At 39.0% G+C, this 24,464-nt stretch overlaps 1 protein-coding gene across 1 annotated transcript in view; it reads right to left on the minus strand.

Annotated features, from left to right (window-relative positions):
- The window catches only part of LOC140725472 (cullin-3-like), a 91,289-nt gene that overhangs the window by 32,801 nt on the left and 34,024 nt on the right, over nt 1-24,464 (minus strand). The window contains 2 exon segments of the mRNA XM_073040969.1: nt 1,520-1,680; nt 15,927-16,040. Coding sequence (XP_072897070.1) covers nt 1,520-1,680; nt 15,927-16,040 — 275 coding nt within the window.

Genomic DNA, 24,464 nt, shown 5'->3' on the forward strand with positions numbered 1-24,464 from the left:
CTCATACCACCTTTCCGCCACTTTAACAGGGATGGAGTTCCTCTTGTCTCTAACTACCATCGCATGTGCCTCCATATCCAGCACATCATTCATCGCAACTTCCACTGTCTTCAATGGGATCCTACCACCTACACTCCACTTTCTGCAGGGATCATTCACTTAATGACTCCCTTGTTCATTCATCCCTCCCCAATGATTTCCCCAACACTTATCCTTGCCCATTTACCTCATCCCTCTCCACCATTCAGGGCCCCAAGTAGTCCTTACAGGTAAGACACCACTTCACCTGAGAGTCTGTTGGGGTCACCTACTGCTTCTGGGTTCCTGGTGCAGGTTCCTCTACATTGGTGACACCAATATAGATTGGGGAACCCTTTTGCTGAGCACCTCTGCTCCTCTTACAACAAGCAGGATTTCCTGGTGGCCAACCATTTTAATTCCATTGGCCATTCTCATTCCAACATGTCAGTCCATGATCTCCTCTACTGCCACAATGAGGTCACTCTCATATAGTAGGAGCAACATGTCATTCAGTCTGGGTAGCCTCCAATGTAATGGCCTGGACATCGATTTCCCTATCTTCTAGTAATTTCTCCATCTCCCCCTCCTCTCCTTCCATTCCCCTGCCTCCCCTCTTACCCTTTCACTTCTCGCTTGCCTATCACCTTCCTCTGCTATCCCTCCTCCTTCACTCCTTCATTTTTTCCACCCATCACCTATCAACTTCTCACTTCACTTTCTGGAAGTTTCTGTTTCCTGTACACACAATCCTGTAAAGAAAATTAAAGTGATCGTTATTTGAATGAACTAATTTTTTTTCTTGTGAATGTTGTACTGTGTATCTAATGCTTGTGCCTGTGACACTGCTGCAATTAAAATTTTCATTTCATTGCACTTCTGCATACAACTTTCTTGCTTTCTTCTTGCTGCTGCCATCAAGAAGGTGGTACAGGAGCCTCAGGACTCTCACCACCAGGCTTAGGAATAGTTATTACCCCTTACCCAATGAGATGTTCCCACAACCTATGGACTCACATTCAAGAACTCATCTCGTGTTCTTCATATTTATTCTTATTTCTTTCTTTTTGTATTTACACAGTTTGTTGTCTTTTCCCCACCAAAACATTAAGTGATCAGTGCCCACCCTTGCTCATTGGTAAAGAACTCAATACCTTTGTTACATGTAGAATTGATTATTTTCATATATTCTTGGCCACACTTTCAATTTTAAATTTGTAAAATTGGTCATTTGCAACTGAGTTTAGTATTCAAGAGCTGTGAACAACATGCACAAAATACCGGAAGAACCCAGCAGGTCAGGCAACATTTTCTCGGACTGAGGCTCTATCTAAATCATAAATCCGGATGGAGGATCTCAGCCCAAAAGGTCCACTGTTCATTTTCCTCCATAGTTTCTCCAGCACATTGCTCAAGATTTTCAGTATCTGTAGAATATCTTGTATCTTCGTGAGAGCAGTGAACTGTTGGCATCGGGAAATGAATTGTTGCCTCAACATACCTGTCGACCACTTCTCCTTTTCTTTCACGTGCAATCATATCCAAGAGAGTTTGACGTAGATGGTCTCTAATGCAACCATAACGTACGACTTGATCTCTGAAAATGATCAACCCCAAGTTGTAAACATTCTCTACGTTATTCTGTTGCACGTATACACGATCCTGCAAAGGAAATCAAAGTGATAGTTACTTGAATGAACACATTTTAAACAAGCAGATTTCTGTAAGAACAGCACTTTTGTAAGAGCTGTTCAGAATAAGCAGAAAGCACCACGTGTTCAGACTCACCCATTTCCCTGCAATGAACTTCAATGCTATAAAATTTGGAGCATGACATTTACTGCCCAATACTTGACACAAGAAGAAAAAAAATACAGAACTTATTCTGCACATACCAAATATTGTAATACTAGCATTATGTGGTCTCATTCAAGGTGAACTCAAAAGTATTAAGCAAAAGCCCGACAAAGCAACAAAGTAGTCATAAAACACATGAATAAACACTATGCTGCTCTTTGGAGGGAAATCTGGCAAATACTTGTGCTCCTGTATCTCAGAAAAATAACAAGGACACAATTTGACTGGGCCCCAAGGGAGCAAGCCGTTTTCAAGCTAATTATTGCTAAGGTAAAGGGCAATTTTCACTGTTTCAGGCTGCTGACATGTAAACACTACTGGAACTGCTGAAGAAACTTCCTTATCCTAAGGAAGAGTAAAAGAGGAGGAGGAATTAATAATGATTTAAACTTGACAGACAAATACAACTCTGGGGAAAAAGAAGTTTTCAATTTCAGATTTCAGTTAACATTAGCATTCACATTTTAATTAAAGAGTACCAATCTATAGATAAACAAAATAAGATGCAAACATCTAGATTTGAGACTAGATTACGCCATGCACAGAGCTTGTCATAGTTTCAAAGTTACAGATGCCTACAGAAACAGCAGTTTTATGTGATCATCAGCAGGGTCATTCCAACACCAAAATGTTTGAGCTTACACACAATTTGTATTTCAAAATATCTTCTCAAACAATCTTAGCTTAGGCAAAACTCAGAAAATTGTACTCAATGTGACAAAAACATTAGATTAACAAAGTTTAGTTGAGTGAAGCGGTAGAGCTTATTGGTGGTTTTATTAAACTTAATAAAAGTTAAACATATCTAATTATGTGCATATTTGGTATTACAGGTTGAGCACTCCTTAATCAAAGATTCCAAAATCTGAAAATCTCTGAAATTCAAAGTTTTTTTGAGCACTGACATGATGTCACAAAGCAAAATTCCACAAGGCACTGGGAAGGTTCCCAAGTGATACACAGGTGTCTGCGCATCACAGACAGTTCCGAGAACTGAGCTCACATATGTAATGGAGAAGTTAATGAAAAACAGAAAAACACTGCATAAAGTGGAAAATGAAGATCTCCACTGTGTTTTGAAAGAATGGATTTGTTTGCATCAGCATGAACATATGCTGCTTAACAGTGTGCTGATCATGAAACAAGCAAAGATCTATCATGACAAACTGAAAATTGAAGACAATTGTGAATATTCAGCAGGCTGGTTGTAGAAATTTAAGAAAGGCACAACATAACATTTTTTAAAGATTTTAAAAAAATGTTAAAGATAAATCATCTGATCACAAAGCAGCAGAGCAATTCACTGATAAGTTTGTAAGGATTGTCACTCATGATAATCTAACACCAGATCAATTCTATAATGCTGATTGTTTCTGTACCTTACACAAAACCTGAAGAAAAAATAAAATACAAATACAGTGTACTGTAACCTTTTAATCAAAATATGGCATCATAGGTGGGGACTGAAAGCCTGCCATTGTGTATTCTTGTTCAACTGCTGATACAGGTATTCTCCCAATACCGCCATGCTGTTTTTGTTACCTTTCATACATAATTTCATTACATTAAAGGTATTTAATTATTTTTATGGCTAGGAACATATACAAGATTCAAAGATTCAAAGCACATTTATTATCAAAGAGTGCATAAATTATACACCTTGAAATTTGTCTGCTTGTAGGCAACCACAAAGCAAGTGTTATGACCCCAGCCCCCTCCTTTGTGAGAATCACAAGAGCCCTAGTGAAGGGGGGGGTCAATGACCCAAGAGAAGAGAAAGATACGTGCGGTGTCCCTCGTTTCACGGCGAGGCAAAAGCTGGCGACTGTGGTCATTGTCTCGTGGAGACACCTTTGTGAATTGGGAACTGTACTACGTGTATACCCTCAGGGCAACGTGGGTTGTAAAGACGGCCCCCCCAGACGCACCAGAAGACACGCTAGAAATCCTGTGACAGCGTTTAATAGCGACAGCCGGTGGGGGGGGGTTCGTGTGCATCTTTTCCTTGCCTGGGATTGGCGACCTCACTACGGAAGAACGGTTTAGCTACAGGAGAGGCCACAAATGAGCATCCATTCCCCAACGAGACTCCGACGAATCGAACTCCTAAAGGTTGGAAAACAACCCACCGGGTAACTGTTTCATTCAATCTCTATCTCTCTCTCTCTAACAAAAGTGCACCACCGCAACACCTCAAAAGACGGCAGCTGGTGGAACTGCAGTGAACGCAAGAGACTTTTAGATATACAGCGGACAATATATACCTTACCCCTAGACAACCATAGAGCTTATTTCTTATTGATTATTACTATACCTGCGCTTTAGATTGAGTATTGACGACGTATGTTATCTGAATGTTTGTATTAACCTTACTTTTGTGCCCCTTTATAAATAAAAACGTTTAAAAATGGTACCATCAGACTTCAGCGGACCTCTCTATCTTTGCTGGTAAGTGATCCAGTTACGGGATATGTAACACAAGAAACTCAAATAACCCAAAAAAGGCCAAAAACCACAGCTCTGCGAAAGAGAAAACACATTGTGCAAACAATAGAAGTAAGCCAACAGCAACCAGACTCAGCTCCCAGAGCAGCTGGAGTTGGCCCAAGCTAAGACTCTGTACCCAGTTTTTACACCAGTGGAGCAGGAACATACAGCAGCTGGATCAGTTCACACAACACACAAAATGCTGGAGGAACTCAGCAGGCCAGGAAGCATCTATGGAAAAGAGTACAGTCGATGTTTCAAGCACAGCTCCAACACAAACACGTTGTGCCTCAGAATGCCCCAGTACACCAGCTCCTCCCCTGAACCAGGTTCATCTCAACCTGCCTCCTCACCACAATTTGCTTCATGAAAGATGCTGTATGTTTTTAGAGAATTCTCTAGCTTTATGATCTATCACTAAGCTGTCGCTCATCTTTGGTATCGCCATCTTAAACAATAAATTCACACAAACAGTTGCAAGAAAAAAATTTGTGAACCCATTGCAGTTAACTGGTTTTCTGCGTTAATTACTCATAAGATGTGGTCTGATCTTCATTCAAGTCACAATAATAGAGAAACAATCTGCCTAAACTAATATCACACAATCAACTGGATTTTCATGTCCTTATCGAATGTGAACCCTTGTATTTAATAACTGGTAGAATCTCGTTCAGCAGCCATAACCTCCACCAAATGTTTCCTGTAGTTGCTGATCAGACTTTCACAACAGCAAAGAGGAATTTAGACCATCCCTGCATACAAAACAGTTTCAGTTTGTAAGTACTGATCAACAGACCTCTTCAGATCATGCCATGGCATCTCAATTGGGTTAAGATCTAGACTCTGACTTGGCCACTCCAAACCACAAATTTTCTTCTTTTTAAACTATTCTTTTGCTGATTCACTCGCGTGTTTCAGATTATTGTCTTGTTGCATCATCCAACTTCTATTAAGCTATAGGTAATGACCATTACCCTGACATTCTCCTGACATTGTCTTGATACAATTTTGAATTCATTGTTCCCTCAACTATTGCAAACTGTCCAAGCCCTGAGGCAACAAAGCAGCCCCAAACCATGATGCTCCTTTCACTATGCTTCACAGTTGGGATGAGGGTATTTGTGTTGGTGTGCGGTGCCATTTTTCTTTTGAACATAGTAGCGCGTATTTCTGCCAAAAAGTTCAATTTTTGTCTCACCTGTTCACAGAACATTGTTCCAGAAGAGTTGTGGAAATCCAGGTGGTCTTTTGCAAACTTAAGATGTGTAGCTTTTTTTTTGGAGAGCAGTGGTTTCCTTTGTGGTAACCTTCATGAACACCATTTTTGGTCTGTGTTTTTCTTATAGTGGACACATGAACAGAGACTTTAGCAAGTTCTAGAGATTTCTGCAGGTCTTTTGCTATTACCTTTGGTTCTTTTTCCACATCCTTCAGCAATGCACATTGTGCTCTTGGTGTGATCTTTACAGGATGCCCAGTCCCAGGGAGAGCAGCAAGAGTATTGAATTTCGACCAATTGTAGACAGTTTCTCTTACTATGTACTGATGAACACTCAGGTCTTAAGAAAAGCTTTGGTGGCCTTTTCCAGCTTCCTACACCCCTACAAGTCTTCTAATGTCCTCTGAAAGTTGTTTTGATCGAGGCATGGTGCACATAAACAGAACTTTCTTGAGAAGAGCAGGCTCTATCAGTAACCTCTGTTTCTTTTTTATAGGGAACATTTGTCTCCAAATAGCTTTTGTAGAAGGCATTACCCCAGAGGTTCACATACATTTTTGAACCACGATTGATGGTTTAAATATTGTACTCAGTATTATCAGAAGTACAACTGTTCGTGTTATTAGCTTAGGAAGATTGTGCTTGCCTTTTATTATGACTCAGATGACAATTAGACCACATTTTATGAGTAATTAATGCAGAAAACCAGGTAAATGCAAAGGGTTCAAACTTTTTTCTTGCAGTTGTATGTGTGATGAACAAGTGTGAGACAAAGACTGCATAATGGGAGCACATAAATTCAGAGTTAGGAATGGTGGTGATCCTAAGCTATCTCATTATCTATTCCAAAATCCAGTCCCAAGTATTCTGGATAATGGGTACTCAACTTGCATTAGCAACTGACTTATTCAGGTTTTTTTTTGCTAGTTCAGCTCAGGGTATTATTCAGATTTTATTTTTTAAAAAGAGAAATTTCTAGCTGAAAGACAAATACCACAAAACATTAATTTCTTCATAGCTTTTGACTAATCATGTCAAAACTTTAATGGTCTATTTTGTTTTTACATTTTAAGTAGTCAAAAAGCTAATTCTTGAAGAGAAGTGAACCAACATAAAAAACACCACTTTTTGGAATTCAAACCAGTATTTAATTTTAGGAAAGGTTAGTGTAAAAGTTCAAATATTCTGAAAGAACATCTTGGATGTTCAGCCTATAGCCATTTTCAAAAATTAGATTGATAGGCATTTTTGTTCAGTGAAAATATCACAGAAACTTTGAGCAAAGAGTGGAAAATATAGGTTAAATACAGACCAAATATAAATTATGAGGATAATAGAATGGACTGAGTGCTCCTTGTTATGCAGTTTGTGATTCACTTTAAATAGGATAAAAGAGAAATAAATCAGGATTTTTTTAAAATGAAAGTACATACACATTGTCATATACTACCTTGAGATTCATTTTCTTATAGTACTTACAGGAAAATAAAATACAATATAGATTTTTCATAAATTCTAAATACTGACAAACAATCTTGAAAAGCTAACAAATTGTGCAAACAAAAATTTTAAGTATCAAGAACATTTGCTTTAGAGTACTTGAAAAGTTATACTGTAGGTTGTAAATCAGTTGTGACTCTGGTAAGTGAAGTTATTCATGTCAGTTCAGGAGTCTGATTGTTGTAGGGTAATAACTGTTCCCTCAATCTGGTGGTCTAAGAGCATGACAAGGCACTTAGATGTCCTGGTCATCTACTACAAGAGATGGTGATCTCTTTAAACTCACCCAGCGGAAGGCAGAGGCAAACCACTGCTGTAACCCGTCGAGTACATAATTTCCCAATATGTCAGAGCGACGTGGGAGCTAAGCTCTTACAGCTTCCCCTGATGGTGGTAGCAAGAAGAGAGCATGGTCTGGATGGTGGGGGTCCATTGATGATCGAAATTTAGCATATTTAAAGCTAAAACAGAACTATTTCAGATTTTGGGCTGTGCAGCTGTAAATCTCCTGCCAAATTCAATTCATATTTTGAAACATCTTTAGTCAAATATCTCAATTAGGAAAGATGTTTCAACATTGAGGGAGTCCAGAGTAAATGGTCAGAATACAAGATGGTGACTACATCTAAAAGGAATCTATTTTTATTATTTCACATACAGATACAGAGCAGAACAGGCTCTGCTGCTGGCCCAACGAACCATGCTGCCCAGTAATCCACTGCTTTCAACACTAGCCTAAATCACAAAACAATTTACAATGACCAATTAACCTATTAACCAGGATGTCTTTGGAATGTGGGAGGAAACCAGAGTACTCAGAGGAAACCCATGTATGCACTCAGGAGGAGGAACATACAAACTCTTTACAGATGACATCATAATTGAACTCTTGACACCCTGAGCTATCGAGAGCTAACATTAACATGCACTGATATTGAGTACATGTATGAAATAAGACTTCAAAAAATTGTTTTAGACAATGAATTCTACCTAGGGGAAATATTGTGGAAACCATAAACATCACGGAAATATTTCTGTTTGTAATCAACATGCAAAGAACTTAACATGGATGCTTTGAAAATAAATTAAGTTGGCAATTAGAGGGAAAAAGCAGAAATAAATCAAAGGGCGTTGAGAAAAATTTAATGCCTGATGCTCATGAGCACCTTAAATAGGATGGCATTAAAAATAAAGTTCAAGGTGATGAACAGAGCAGGAGCAGAGCTTTGACAACAATACAGATGAGATGGAGATAGAGGCAAGAATCATTTGTAAGCAAATAAAATAGTATCAGTGTCTACGGGAAGGAGTAAATAGAGAGAAGTTGAACCCAATGTGAGGTTTTGCCACTTCTCGATTCCAATTCAATAGCTGGCTGGATTTCCAGTGGCACTGAAAATCAGAGCCTAGAGTCATAGGGCTATACACCATGGAGAACAGTCCCTTCAGCACAACTCATCCCTGCTGACCATATTGCTCAACTGAGATATTCCCATTTACAAACAAGAGAAAATCTGCAGATGCTGGAAATCCAAGCAACACACACAAAATGCTGGAGGAACTCAGCAGGCCAGGCAGCATCTATGGAAAAGAGTACATCAACATTTCAGGTCGAGACCCTTTCACATTACCATTTACCTGCTTTTGGTCCTTATCCCTCTAAACCCTTCCTATCCACATACCTGTTCAAAATTTTTAAATGTTATAATTGTACCTACCTCAACCACTTCCTTGATGGCTCATTCCATGTATGTATCACCCTTTTTACATATAAGTACTACCAATGTTTCCACTCAGAGGATATGGCCACCTCTTCTCAGTCACCACCTTCAAAGAGCTGTGTACTTTCACTCTTAAATTGCTGTTATACAGAACTCCCCAGGGGCTTACAACTTGCTGCGCAAGTCCTACCCTGGTTTGCCTTACCAAAATCTAATACCTTGCAGTTATCTGAATTAAACTCCATCTGCCATTCCTCAGCCCAATGGTACAGTTAATCAAGACAATTTTAGTGTCACCAGAAAGCTTACTAATTATGCCACCCACATACTCACTCAAATCATTAATATAAAGGTGGACCCAGCACTGACCCCTGCAACACACTGCTGGTCACAGCCACCAGTCTGAGGAGAAATAACCCACTCTGAGGTCATTTTCAAGAACATGTGTTATTATTATAACAATGCCTCTGGCTTATGACAGTATAATTAGCATAAACTTTGCAGAAAAGATTGGTGTTCAAAAACAGGTAATAAAATTTTAACTGACGCTAACTGAAATATATTAAGTCTTCTATGCTATGTGGTAAAGCAATTGCATATAAGCATTCCAAATAAATTACTGATATAGTCAGGGAAGGATTTTCCTTGCACAAGTTGAAATAATTCTGCTAGTTAAACCTTGAGACAAATTGTGTGTAATTTATGTTTGTTTTCTCCCCAGTGAAAGTTGCTTAATGATGATATGCAGCTGCGAAGCTGCTGCAAGCTAGCTTTTCATTGTACTGCACATACATGTACTTATACACTTGCAAGATAAAGTTTGTAAACTCTTTGCAGTAACCTTGTTCTCTGCATTAATTACTCATAAAATGTCATCTGATCTTCGTCAAAGTCACAATAATAGACAAACACAATCTGCCTAACCTAATAACACACAAACAATTGTTATAGTTCTCATCAAACTAAACAATCACTGTTTAGGTTCAAATATGTGAACCTCTGGGGTAACACCTTCTATAAAAGCTATTTGGAGTCAGGTGTTCCAATCAATGAGATGAGATTAGAAATGTAGGTTGTAGAGCTGCCCTGCCCTATATAAAAAAAAAGTCAAGTCACTGACTGTCTGCTCTTTGCTAAAAAGATCTGTTTCTGAGCACCATGCCTCGATCAAGACAATCTTCAAAGAACCTTTAGAAGAATTGTAGAGATGTGTAAAGCTGGAAAAGGCTACAAAAACATTTCTAAATACTCAAGTGATCATCAGTTCACAGGAAGAGAAATTGTCTACAAATGAAGGAAATTCAGTATTGATGCTACTCTCCTTAAGAGTGGGCATTCTGCAAAGATCACACCAAGAGCACAGCATGCAATGAATGCTAAAGGAGGTGAAAAAGAACGCGAGGGCAACAGCAAACGACTTGCAGAAATCGCTAGAACTTGCTACCAAGTCTCTGTTCATGTTTCCACTGTAAGTAAAACACTGAACAAGAATGGTGTACATGGAAGAACGTCATTGAGGAAACCACTGCTCTCCAAAACAACATTGTTGCATGTCTCAAGTTAGCAAAAGACCACCTGGATGTTCCACAACGCTTCTGGGACAATGTTCTGTGGACAGATGATACAAAAGTTGAACTTCTTAGCAGAAATGCACACTATGTTTGGAAGAAAAAGGACACTACACACCAACACCAAACCCTCATCCCAACTGTGAAGCATGGTCGAAGGAGCATCATAGTTTGGGGTTACTTTGCTGCCTCGGACCTAGACAGACTGAGTCGTTGAGGGAAGAATGAATTCAAAATTGTGTCAAGATATTTTACAGGATAGCAGTCCATCATTTGAAGCTTAATAGAAGTTGGGTGATGCAACAAAACAATGATGCGAAACAGAAGAGTAAATCAACAAAAGAATGGTTTAAAAGGAAGAAATTCATAGTTTGGAATGGCCAAGTCACAGTCCAGACCTTAACCCAATTGAGATGCTGTTCAGCAATAATGACAAACTGAAATAGTTTTGTATACAGAAATGGTCTCAATTCCTTCTTGCTGTTGTGCAAGTCTGATCAGCAGCTACAAGAAACATTTGGTGGAGGTTATGGTTGCTGGAGGAGATTATTCAAGTTATTATATACAAGGGTTCACATACTTTTTCCAGCCTGGACTGTGAATGATTAAACTGTGTTCAATAAAGACATGAAAAGTATAATTGTTTGCGTTATTAGTTTAGGCAGATTGTGTGTCTATTATTGTGACTTAAACCTCATTTGAGCAATTAATGCAGAAAACAGGGTAATTGCAAAGGATTCACAAAATTTTTCTTACAACTGTACATAAGACATTAACCTCAACTTTTAATTTCAGGTTGTTAAACACCACAAATCAATTGATGGGTGACTAGAAAGCCCCAAAAAGCAAAGTCCAAGTGCTTTTCACTAAAGTGGATCTTTTAAAATAAACAGCAGCAGGACTGAGAAAGTAATATGCAGCTGTCTACTCCAGGTGAACCCACTTTTGCTATGGTACTCTAGCTGCACGCCAGATGTTCCATCACTCCCTCATATCCAGCTACTCTGATACAATCATTTCTAATATCCCTGAATCCATCCTTTGTTTCTATACTGTTCCATGCCATTTCATCATTCAACATACTTTTTTTTGAGGAGCAAGACATAAATAGCGGAACACACAATTTCAGACTGATAGTATGATGTTTGTTTAGTTCTACACTGGCCAGTCTGAATATGCCTAAAACTAATGGCAACTGTTTAATAACTTTTTACAAAAAGTAAGCTTCTTTTAAAATTAAACATGCATGTAATCTGTTTCTGCACAAGGCATGGTGACCTGTAGATCACAACTTTCTGATGTCCACCATAATCAATATTGCCAATTTAACTATGGTGGAATATATTGTATTGATAGAGTTGAATGCTGCAATGTTCAATACATAGGGATGAAATTTATCAATTTCTTTTGAAAGTTACTCTGAATTATAAACAATCTTTAAAGGAGTCTGCACTTAACTTTGATCAAGCTTGCCAAGACATATTTCTATTTTCACAGCAGTGGCAGGTATCAGTCTAAGCTTGTTACACTGTAATTATACGATATAATACCGTAGATTCCGGATTTTAAGCCGTTACTTTTTTTCCCACATTTTGAACAGCTTTGAACTCTGCGGCCTTTAATACGGTGCGGCTAATGCATGGTTTTTTTTCATGCCGCCAAAAACATTTTGCCTCGTAACAGTAGACCAATAAAATTGATGAGTAGTTCACAGAGGTCCAATGAAATTGTACGATAAATCAAGCGCACTTTCACAATTAAATTATTGTAAATCAGTCATTTGTACTCACCCTCATCAACATGGAAAACACTCAAAGAAAAGCATTGTGCTGCCTTTATGGCGGTTATTTAGTTTATAATATTTTCGCTTAGTAATTCATTTTCTAGTTAAAGTTAGAAGAGTTTTAACTATATTTGTTTTCTGTACTACATCGCGGGATGCTATGACGTCACACCCGGTTTCGCCGCGTCTTGTGGGAAAATGCCGTTTGCGATAAATGGGACGGCGGGGGGCGAGCGGTGGAGCGAAAACGCTGCTTTTAAGTTAAAGGCGATCAATAACTTTTCCTGGTAGGCTGCAGTATATATATTTTTTACCAGTCGTTAGGAGATATTGGAATGTTGTTCAGTAAAAAAGTATACGCAACGTATATTTAAAAGTAGCCGCGTTACAGGCACGGTTCGAAAAAAAGCATTTGCAATATGTATTTGTTTATGTTACCATATGGATTTAATTAAAAGTTAAAAAATCCTCACGTGTAATATCTTTCTGTGTAAATATCTCATATTACAACGTGGGACACCTGCGGCCGAAAATCCGGTGCGGCCTGTACAAGTAAAAAATTGATTTTCTTTCTAAAATTAGAGCCAGCGGCTTTTAATCAGGTGCGCTCTGTAGTCCGGAATCTACGGTAGATTAAAAGGCCAACAGAAGTACAACAATAAACTAGTAATTTGAGCAGAATGTGAACATAGGAATTCATAAATATGATGAAGATAGAACATGTGAGTTGAAAATTGGACGTTACTATATTGGTATGTCCTGGCCCTATTACACAGAGCCTTTCACTGTTTCACCTGAAGTGTGCGTTTGGTCTTGATTTCTCCTTGGGTGATATCAAAGAAGATGGAGTTGTATGAAAGTTTTTAAAAAAGTTATGGACAATTGCTGAGTGATGTACCAGCAATATGACATTAAAATCTAGAATTTGCTAAGTTATGCAAGGAAAATCCTTTCTTTCTCTCAAATACCTTTTTGTTAACTTGTATCTGAAAGTATTTCCTGCTTTTCTTGCCTAGTAAACTTATGGTTTATGGATTAAGTTATACTTGGTTAGACTCTACCAATGGACCATTTCCCTTCTCAATCTATTTTACTTGTTTATTGATGTAAAAAAATGCAGTCTCCAAACATAATCCTTAAAAACTCCACTATTTTTCTATTATAAACATTAGCCCAAATATAAGAACATGTAAAAAATTTCATAAAGCGAAGACGCTTTCAAAAAGAATGAAATTCCACTTCATCACTCCTGATGAAGGGTTTTGGCCCGAAACGTCGTCACTACCTCCTCCCATAGATGGTGTCTGGCCTGCTGAGTTCTGCTAGCATTTTGTGTTTTTAGAAATTCTTTTATACTCTTTATACTTTATTCTTTTATACTTCTTTCATTTATACTGAATGGGGAGAATAGATCAGCACTTTGTTGACTGTTCCCAGCACAACCTCAGGTGTATTAGTTGTTAATGCAAATGGTGCATTTCACTGTATGTTTCCATCTTGAATTTGAATTTTGGATCTTATAGAACTGAGCACCACAGCACAGGAACAGACCCTTTGGCCAACAGTGTTGTGCTGAACCAATTAAATTAGCAATCAAATGGCTAACTAATTTCTTCTGCCTTTATAGCCTTCCATTTTCCTCACATTCACGTGTCTATCTATACAGTATGTTTCTTAAAAGTCCAATGATCCTGCCTTTACCACCACCCCAGTCAGCACATTCTAAGCACCCACCATTTAAAAAAAACATAACCTTCGCATCTCGTTCTCATAATCTTGTAAGCCTTTATTAGATCTCCCTCAGCCTCTGTGCTCCAGAGAAAACAGCCCAAGTTTATTCAAACTCTCATTACAGCACATGCACTGTAATCCAGGCAACATCCTGATAAACCTCTTTGCACTCTCTCCAAAACTTCAACATCCTATCTATAATGGGGCGACCAGAACTGTACGCAATACTCCCAGATGCAGCCCAACTAGAATTTTAAAAACCTGCAGTGGTAGCTTCCTGACTTTTGAACTCAGTGCCTCAACTAATAAGGGTAAAAATGCCATAAATGCCTTCTTAACCACCCAAACACCCTGTGTAGCCAGGGAATGATGATCTTGGAGCCCAAGATCATTCTGCTCATCAATACTATTAAGGATAGTATTATTATAGTACTACTGCCCATAACAGTGGACTGTCTCTGAATTTGATCTACCAAGGTGCAATACTTCACATTTGACTAGTTAAACTCCATCTGGCATTTCTCCACACATATCTGCAATTGATCTGTTATATTCTTTGTCAGTCTTCTACGCTATCCACACCACCACCAATCTTCGTATCATCTATGAATTTACTAACCCACCCATCAACATTTCCATCCAGGTCATTAAGATACATCACAACAGATCCCTGCGGAACACCACTTATCACAGAACTCTAGTTAGTACAAGTTCCTCAGACTACTACCCTCTGACATGCCCATAGAAGACAGTTCTGAATCCAAACACCAATTCACCATGTGTCCCAAGCATCTTAATCTTCTGGAGGAGCCTCCAAAGAAGGACCTTATCAAATGCTGTACTAAAATCTATGCAGATAACATCCATGGTTTTACCTTCATCAATTACCTTCGTCACCTTGTCAAAAAAACTCAATTAAGTTAAAAAGACACAACTTGTCCCACACAAAGTCATGCTGGTTCTCCCAAATTAGACCATGGTTTTCCAAATGCACATAAATCCTATCCCTAAGAATTCTTTCCAGAAACTTCTCTACCACTGACATGAGACTCACTAGCCTACAGTTTTCAGGATAAACCCTGGTTCCTTTCTTGAACAATGGAACAACTTTAGCTACTCTGGGATCTCACTTGTGGCTAAGTGGACACACAGATAATAATCAAGGCCACAACAATCTCTTCCCTTGTCTCTCTCAATAACCTATAGTATATCCCATCAGGCCCTGGGGGCTTATCCACCCTAATGCTTTTGAAGACACCCAAGACGGTCTCCTCCTTTACCTCAAAATGTCCTTGCATATCAATATGCTCAACAATGATCTCCCTATCCTGCACGTCCTTCTCCTTGGTAAGTACTAAGGACCTCACCCGCACACTCCGCATCCAAGCAAATGTTCCCCCCTTCATCTTTGAGTGGTCCTATCCTCTCCCCAGTTATGTTCCTGCTCTTGATGTACATTGCTTTGCTTTTGCTAGGGCACTTCGAGATAAAGGAGGTAATGTTGGGTCTAACATTAAATCGCCATGGCCCGATGGGATATATCCCAGGTTAGTGAGTAAAGCTAGAGATGAGATTATTGGGGCCTTAACCAATATCTTTGTGTCCACTCCAGCCACAAGCAACATCTCAGTGGACTAGCATGAAACAAATGTTATTCCATTACTCAAGGGGGGAAGTAGGGATATTCCTGGGACCTATAGACCAATGATCAGTAGTAGGGAAATTACTGAAGAGGATTCTTAGGGATAGCATTGATAAGCATTTGGAAAAATCATGGCCTAAATAGGGACAGTCACCATGACTTTATGAAGGGCAAGTCATGTCTTCCAAACTTGATAAGACTTTTTAAAAAAAAGTGGTGACAAAGGTGATCGATGAAGATAGACCTGTGGCTGTTGCCTACATTGATTTTAGTAAGGTTTCGCAGGTCAGTAATCATAACTAGAACTTCCTTGGGTGATATGAGAAAAGATTAATGAAAGGGGAAACATTTCCAAATCCTAAGTTACATGTTACATTTAAGAATGAGTAAGGATATTTACCATGTACATGAGGATGTCTCTTATCATCACCATTGCTGTCTGATGGTCATTCCACGCCTGATTTAAGGTCTGCAAGAAGTTGTTATTTAATGAGTTCAACACATCTTCTCGTACCTGTAAAAGAAGCATATAATCAGTACACATTTTACACAACTTTCATTTGATAAAACTACTGCAAAATAACCAAAAGGAAATCAATTCTTATTTACATATTGCAAATACACATCAAGGTAAAAAAAAAACATAGTAAATTGCTTGTGATAAATCTGAGTTGCATTTTTTTTCAGCAGTCCAAATTTACTGCAGAAATCACCCAAGAGCCACAGCTCAGAAGAAACATTTCATTTTAATGTTAAGACAACCAGACCAAAAGCAGCTAGCCTTGGTCATATTTAAAGACACAAACACCATGGCTGGATAAAGAGTTCCAGTTTGCTAAGTTTATTAAAATTTTAAGTATTTACATTTCTATAAATTAGCATCATGATAGGGAAAGTGCTGGTTTCTATTATGGAAGTGGTGAGTGGTAACTGGAGGAAATGTACAGAAATGGACTGCAGTTTGGTTAATGGACAAAAAATTAGTAGCAACAAGCAAGTAACAGGAAATGGGAATAGATTCATACTGGGCCTCAGATACAGCACCTATAAAAAGCATTCACACCCCCACCCTGGCCCTTCCCCCATGGAAGCTTTCATGTTTTATTGTTTTACAACATTGAATCACAATGGATTTAGACCTTTTAGATATAGCAGATTTAGGCCATTCAGTCCATTGAGTCTGCTCCACCATTTCAATGGGATCCCTGATCCCACAACCCCATATATCTGCCCTCTCAGCATATCCCTTGATGCCCCAACCAATCATGAATCTATCAACTTCCGCTTCAAATTTACCCATGGACTTGGCCTCAACCACAGCTTGTGGCAGAGCACTCTACAGATTCACCGCTCTTTGGCTAAAAAAATTTCCTCCTTACTTCTGTTCTAAAACAACATCCCTCAATTTTGAGGCTGTGCCCTCTAGTTCTGGATAACCTCACCGGAAGAAATACCCTCTCCACATCCACCTTATCTTGTCCTTTCAACATCCAGTAGGTTTCAATGAGACCCCTACACATTCTAAATTCCAGTGAATAAAGGCCCAAAGCTGCCAAACACTCCAAATATGTTAACCTCTTCATTCCTAGAATCATCCTCTGGACCTCCTCTGGATTCTCTCCAATGACACATCCTTTCTGAGATAAGGGGTCCAAAACTGTTGACAATACTGCAGCCTGACTAATGTCTTATGAAGCTTCAGCTTTATCCCCATGTTTTTATAATCTATTCTTCATGAAATAAGTCCCAACATTGCGTTTGCCACCTTTATCATAGACTCAACCTGTGAATTAACCTTCTGGGAGACTTGCACAAGGACTCCTAAGTCTCTCTGCACCTCTAATGTTTGAATTTTCTCCCCATTTAGATAGTCTGCATTATTGTCCTCTTACCAAAATGCATATTATTAGTTTCCCAATACTGCATTCCACCTGCTACTATTTTTCTGCCCATTCTTCCAATTTGTCCATGTCCTGCTTCAATATCATTGCTTCTTCAGCATTATCTAACCCTCCAACTATCTATGTATCATCTGCAAACTTTGCCACGAAGCAATCAATTCCATTATCTAAATCACTGACAAATGATGGGAAAACTAGCAGTTCCAATACTGATCCCTGAGGAATACCACTAGTCACTGGCAGCCAACCAGAAAAGGCTCCCTTTATTTTCACCCGCTGCCTCCTGCCGGTCAGCCATCCCTCCATCCATGCAGTATATTTCCTATAACGTCATAGGATTTTATCTTGTTAAGCAACCTCATGTGAGGCACCTTATCAAATGCCTTCTGAAAATCTAAGTAAATGACATCCATTGCCTCTCCTTTGTCACCCTGCTTGTTACTTCTTCGAAGAATTCTAACAGATGGCAGACAAGATTTCCATTTTCAGAAACCAAGCTGACTTTGACATTTTATCATTAGTCTCCAAGTACCCCAAAACCTCGTCCTTAATAATGGACCCCAACACTTTCCCAACCACTGAGGTTAGGCTAACTGGACTTTAGTTTCCTCTCTTCTATCTTTCTCCCTTCTTAAAAGAGTGGAGTCACATTTGTAATTTTCCAGTCCTCAGAGACCATGCCAGAATCAAGTGATTCTTGAAATATCATGACCAATGCATCCGTTATCTCTTCAGCAACCTCTTTCAGGACTCTGGGATGTAATTCATCTGGCCCAGATGACTTATCCACCTTAAGATCTTTGAGTCTGCTTAGCACTTTTCCCTTGGTAATAGCAATGGCACTCTCTCCTGCTTCCTGACACTCACAGACCTCTGGCAAACAGTGTCTTCCACAGTAAAGACTGAAGCAAAGCACTTGTTAAGTTCATTTGCCATGTCTTTGTCCCCCATTACTACCTCACCAGCATCATTTTCCAGTGGTCCAATATCAACTCTCACCTCCCTTTTGTTCTTTATATAACTGAAAAAACTTACAATATTCTGCTTTATATTATCAGCTAGTTTGTGATTGAATTTGACTTTTGTTGACATTAATCAACAGAGAAAGACACTTTCACGTCAAAGTGAAAATAGATGTCTACAAATTGATCTAAATTTATTACAATTATTAAACAATAATTGACTGCATAATTACTCACCTCCTTCAAGTCAGTATTTAGTAGATGCACCTTTGGCAGCAATTACCACATTTAGTCTTTGTGGATAGGTCTCAATCAGCTTTGCACCTCTGGACACTGCAATTTTTTTCCCCCATTCTTCTCCACAAACCTGCTCAAGCTCTATCAGATTGCATGGGGATCATGAGTGAACAGTTCTTTTCAAGTTCAACCACAAATTCTCAATTGGATGGAGGTCTGGACTCCAACTTGGCCACTCCAGGACATTAACTTTGTTATTTTTTAAAACTATTCCTGTGTAGCTTTGCCTTTATGCTTGAGGTCATTGTCTTGCTGGAAAACAATTTTTTTCTCCCAAGTCACAGTTCTCTTGCTGTCTGCATCAGGTTTCCCTCTACCCTCACAAGCCTTCCAAGGCCTGCTGCAGTGAAGCATCCTCACAGCATGATGCAGCCACCACCATGTTTCTCGGTAGGGATGGTGTATTTTTGATGTGTAGTGTTTGGTTTACACCAAATATAGCATTTAGTACGATGACCAAAAAGCTCAATTTTGGTTTCATCAGACCATGGAACATTCTTGAAGCTGACTTCAGCATCTCCTACGTGCCTTCTGGCAAGTTCTAGCCAAGATTTCACGTGAGCATTCCCACCCCCCCCCACCCCCACCCCAGTGGCTTTCTCTTTGCCACCCTCCATAAAACTGCACCAGGGCAAGTTGTTGTATGCAGTTTTTCCCATCTCAGCCACTGCAGTTCATAATTCCTCCACAATTGCCATAGGTCTCAGTGGCCTCCCTCACTAGTCTCCTTCTTGCACAGTCACTCAGATTTTGTTCTAGATAGAATTACAGCTGTGCCATATTCTTCCCATTTCTTGATGATTGACTTTACTACTCCAAGGGATATTCAGTGACTTGGAAATTTTCTTGTATCCATCTCTTAACTTGCTTTTCAATAATCTTTTCACAGAGTTGCTTGGAGTGTTCTTTCGTCTTCATGATGTAGTTTTTGCCAGGATACTGACTCACCAACAACTGGACCTCCCAGATACAGGTATATTTTACTACAAACAATTCACACACTTAGAATGCACACCATTTGATATCCATATAACTATATATGCGATTTCTAAAACCAATGGCTGCACTAGTGATGATTTGGTGTGTCATATTAAAGGAGGTGAATATTTAAACAATTATTTTGTGTTTTACTTTTGTAATTAGATCACTTTGTAGAGATCTGTTTTTACTTTGAGAAGAAATAGTCTTTTTCTGTTGATCAGTGTCAAAAAAGCCAAATTAAATCCACTGTGATTCAATGTTGTAAAACAATAAATCATGAAAATTTCCGGGGGGGGGGGGGGGGGAAGAGTTTTACACAATCTATATCAATAATCTGGACATGGGCATCAGGTGAAATGTATCCAAATTGCACAAAGTTAGGTGGTACTGTGGGCTCTAAAAAGAATGCAGAGGGGCTTCAGAAGGATTTAGCTAACCGAGTAGGCAAGTACATTGCAAACTGAATATGATGTTGAAAAGTGTGAGGCTATCCACTTTGCTAGAAAAAAAGGTAGAATTTCTTTCATAAATAGCAAGAGACTGCATTCAGAGGGACCTGGGTGCCCTTGTACAGATATCACTCAAAGGTAATGTTCAGGTTAACAAGCAATTAGAAAGGTAAATTGTATAGTTGCTTTCATGGCAAAAAAAATTGAGAACCAGAGTGCCAATTGTGCAGAACTCTATACGTAGCAGCTTCTAGAATACCATCTAAACATGTGGTCCCCCAAACCAAGAAAGGATATATTTGGGATTGGAAGGCGTGCACTGAAAGTTTGCCATGTTGTTTTCTGAGTTGATCAATTTGTTATACTAGATTAAGCAGACCAAACTAATACTCTCAGGAACAGAATACAAGGTGTCTCATGTACAAAAACCTTGCAGGGCATGATGAGAGAGATGTGGAATTGGTGTTTTCCAGTCTGGGATTCTAGAACCATGGTTCAGAGTCTCAAAATAAAGTGTTTGCTTTTAACACAGATGAGATTAAAATTCTTGTTGTGGTGAATACTTGCAATTTGCTGCTGTATCGCAGAAAGTTGTAAAGAATTACAAACCCCATTTCCAGAAAAGTTGGGATATTTTCCAAAATACAATAACAAAAACCTGTGTTAATTCACGTGAACCTTTATTTAACTGACAAAAGTACAAAGAAAAGATTTTCAATAGTTTTACTGACCAACTTAATTGTATTTTGTAAATATACACAAATTTAGAATTTGATGCTGCAACACACTCAACAAAAGTTGGGACTGAGGCATGTTTACCATTGTGTTACATCACCTTTCCTTTTAATAACACTTTTTAATCGTTTTGGAACTGAGGATACTAATTGTAGAAGATTTGCAATTGGAAATTTTGTCCATTCTTGCTTGATATAAGAATTCAGTTGGTTAACAGTCTGTGATCTCCGTTGTCTGATTCTCCTCTGCATGATGCGCCATACATTGTCAATAGGAGATAGATCTGGACTGGCAGCAGGCCAGTCAAGCACACGCACTCTGTGTCTACAAAGCCACACTGCTGTAGCCCGTGCAGAATGTGGTCTGGCATTGTCCTGCTGAAATAAACATGGACGTCCGGGGAAGAGACGTCGCCTTGATGGCAACATATGTCTCTCTAAAATCCTAATATACGCCTCAGAGTCAATGGTACCTTCACATACATGCAACTCACCCATGCCGTGGGCACTGATGCACCCCCATACCATCACAGATGCTGGCTTTTGCACCTTTTGCTGATAACAATCAGGATGGTCGTTTTCATCTTTGGCACGGAGAACTCGACCCACTTTTTTTCCGAAAACTAACTGAAATGTGCACTCATCTGACCACAGCACACGGTTCCACAGTCTTTCGGTCCATCTGAGATGAGCTCAGGCCCAGAGAACTTGCCGGCGTTTTTGCTTAGAGTTGATGTATGGCTTCCTCCTTGCATAATACAGTTTCAAGTTGCATTTTTGGATGCAGCGACAGACTGTGTTAAGTAACAATGGTTTTCTGAAGTACTCCCAGGTGGCTATAATTGTCACAGTAGCATGACGGTTTCTTAGGCAGTGCCACCTGAGGGCTCGAAGATCACGCTCATTCAACAGTGGTTTCCGACTTTGCCCTTTACACACTGAGATGTCTCTGAATTCTCTGAATCTTTTCACAATATTATGTACTGCAGATGTTGAAAGACCTAAATTCTCTGCAATCTTGCATTGGGAAATGTTCCTTTTGAACTGACCAACAATTCTCACAAATTTTGACACAAAGGGGTGAGCCACGACCCATCCTTGCTTGCAAAGATTGAGCCTTAGATGGACGCTACTTTTATACCCAGTCATGATACATCACCTGCTACCAATTAGCCTGCTTAATGTGGAGTCTTCCAAACCAGTGTTACTTGAATATTCTGTGCACTTTTCAATCTTATTTTAACTCTGTCCCAACTTTTGTTGAGTGTGTTTCAGCCATCAAATTCTAAATTTGTGTATATTTACAAAATACAATTAAGTTGGTCAGTAAAACTATTGAAAATCTTTTCTTTGTACTTTTGTCAGTTAAATAAAGATGCACGTGAATTAACATATCACAGATTTTTGTTTTTATTGCATTTTGGAAAATATCCCAACTTTTCTGGAAATGGGGTTTGTAATAACCAAGTACACTCAAGATACAGACTGATGATATTTATACATAACAAGCAAACCAAATGATTTAGGACCAGCGCAGAAAAGGTGACGATGGGAGTACTACTGCTTCTACTTTCATTTCCTGGAATTTTAATTATTAAAGCAACAAATTTGTTAGGTGTTTCCAATGCATTATGTAATCTATCTAAAATAGACTAATTGTGGACTACACACTTTAAACTTCAATGCTCCTTATTGTATTACTGATTCAAGACCAAGTTAACATAAACACTTTGCCAACAAGACCAGCAAACTTAGTAACCTGTAATCTGTATTCGTACAAATCAACTGTTGAAACAGAAGATTCTTCCTGGTATTTGCTACAAAGTAAGAGCACGGCACTTCAACATGATCCCATTGCCTTTGACTTGGCCAAGGAAGGATTAGCACCCAACTTTAATTTGACCACCTTTTTTTTGTGAAGTCTGAGAATAACTGCTCAAATTAACATTAAAATGTCCTCATGTTTACAAAAAGGAAGCCTAAGTCATGATTATATTCAAAAAGGACCTTGCAGCTGCTAAGAAAGCAGAATAACTTGTAGAGATCATCCATATGTTTGTGATTAGTAAAGGCATACATGCAACTAAACTGCGTATTTGGTATGGAGTATACATGGTATATATTTGGTGTACGCGAGTATTTGGTGGTTGTGGTTAGTGGTTAGGTCTCTTGGTTATTCAGTCTCTCCTTTCGCAGCTGCCACTTGCTCTCTGCGACACAGTAGAGGTCATTCTCATGAAGCACAGCTCCCTCTTTAACAGATTTCCTCCAGGCGCATCAGTTGAGTGCGATGTCTTCCCAGCACGACATGATTTTCACAACACACCAATTACAGAAAAAAACGTTGTAATTAAAAGCAACCCTTGTACTTAATGTTCATAGAATTGACAAAGGCATTTGATGCATTAGACTGTTAAACTCTCTGGCATATATCAGGACATGGCTGTCTTGACAAGTACTTATGAATACTGAGGCTACTGCATCATGGCATATCAGCCACAGTAATCAGCAATAGTTGTGCTACATCACAACCCATCAATATCAGGACAGAAGTCAAACAGAGCTGTATCACTGTATCCATCCTATTGCTGCCATTCTTCACCTCATGGCCAAGACCAGTCACAGGGAATTCCAATCGTGTATAGAATGGACAACAGTCTTTTCTGAAGAAAAAAATCTAATGTATCCTAATGCCTTTGTCATTGCATATAGAGCTCTGGGACTTGTTTTGAATACAAAAAAGGCTCAGGTCCTATTATCACCAACCACCCAAACAGAAATTTACCCAGCCCTCCATAAAAGTTGACGATATCACCCTTGAAAATGTTGATGACTTTCCCCATCTTGGCAGCAGAGATCGACTCAGAGATCAACCACTACCTGAGTAGTGTTAGTGCAGTCTATACAAGATTAAAGAAAAAGTCTTTGAAGACTGTGACCTACATGTCCTAACCTTCTGGTGTATAAAGCAGTCGTCTTTCCTACATTACTGTATGGAGCTGAATCATTCACCACCTACATTAGACACCTGAAAACCCTGGAACAATACCACCAAAGAACCTTTTGAAAGATTTTGAGGATCAGCTGGAAGGACAGGTGCACTATATACTGGAGGAGGCCAACATGAACAGCAACTCCACCACGATAAAGCAACAGCAACTTCAACAGACAGGTCATGTTATTCAGATGCTTAACTCATGTCTCTTCAAACAAATCCTTTACTCCCTATTGAAGGATGGTCAGCAAGTCCTTGGTGAGCAATGGAAATGCTTCAAAGATAATATCAAAATCTGCCTGAAGAAACTCAACATTACATCCAAGACATAATAGGCATAATGTGCACTAAAATTATTCTTAATTTATGGACAGTACTATTCATACAATGTATCTAAAGTGAACTCAACCTTTACACATTATCACAAACATGAGGAAACGAGGAAATCTGCAGATGCTGGAAATTCAAGCAACACACAAAATGCTCGTGGAAAGCAGCAGGCCAGGCAGCATCTATAGGAAGAAGTACTGTCGACGTTTCGGACTGAGACTGACAAAGGGTCTCGGTCCAAAACGTCGACTGTACTTCTTCCTATAGATGCTGCCTGGCCTGCTGCGTT

The sequence above is a fragment of the Hemitrygon akajei genome, chromosome 3, assembly GCF_048418815.1.
Source record: "Hemitrygon akajei chromosome 3, sHemAka1.3, whole genome shotgun sequence".
Taxonomy (NCBI): domain Eukaryota; kingdom Metazoa; phylum Chordata; class Chondrichthyes; order Myliobatiformes; family Dasyatidae; genus Hemitrygon; species Hemitrygon akajei.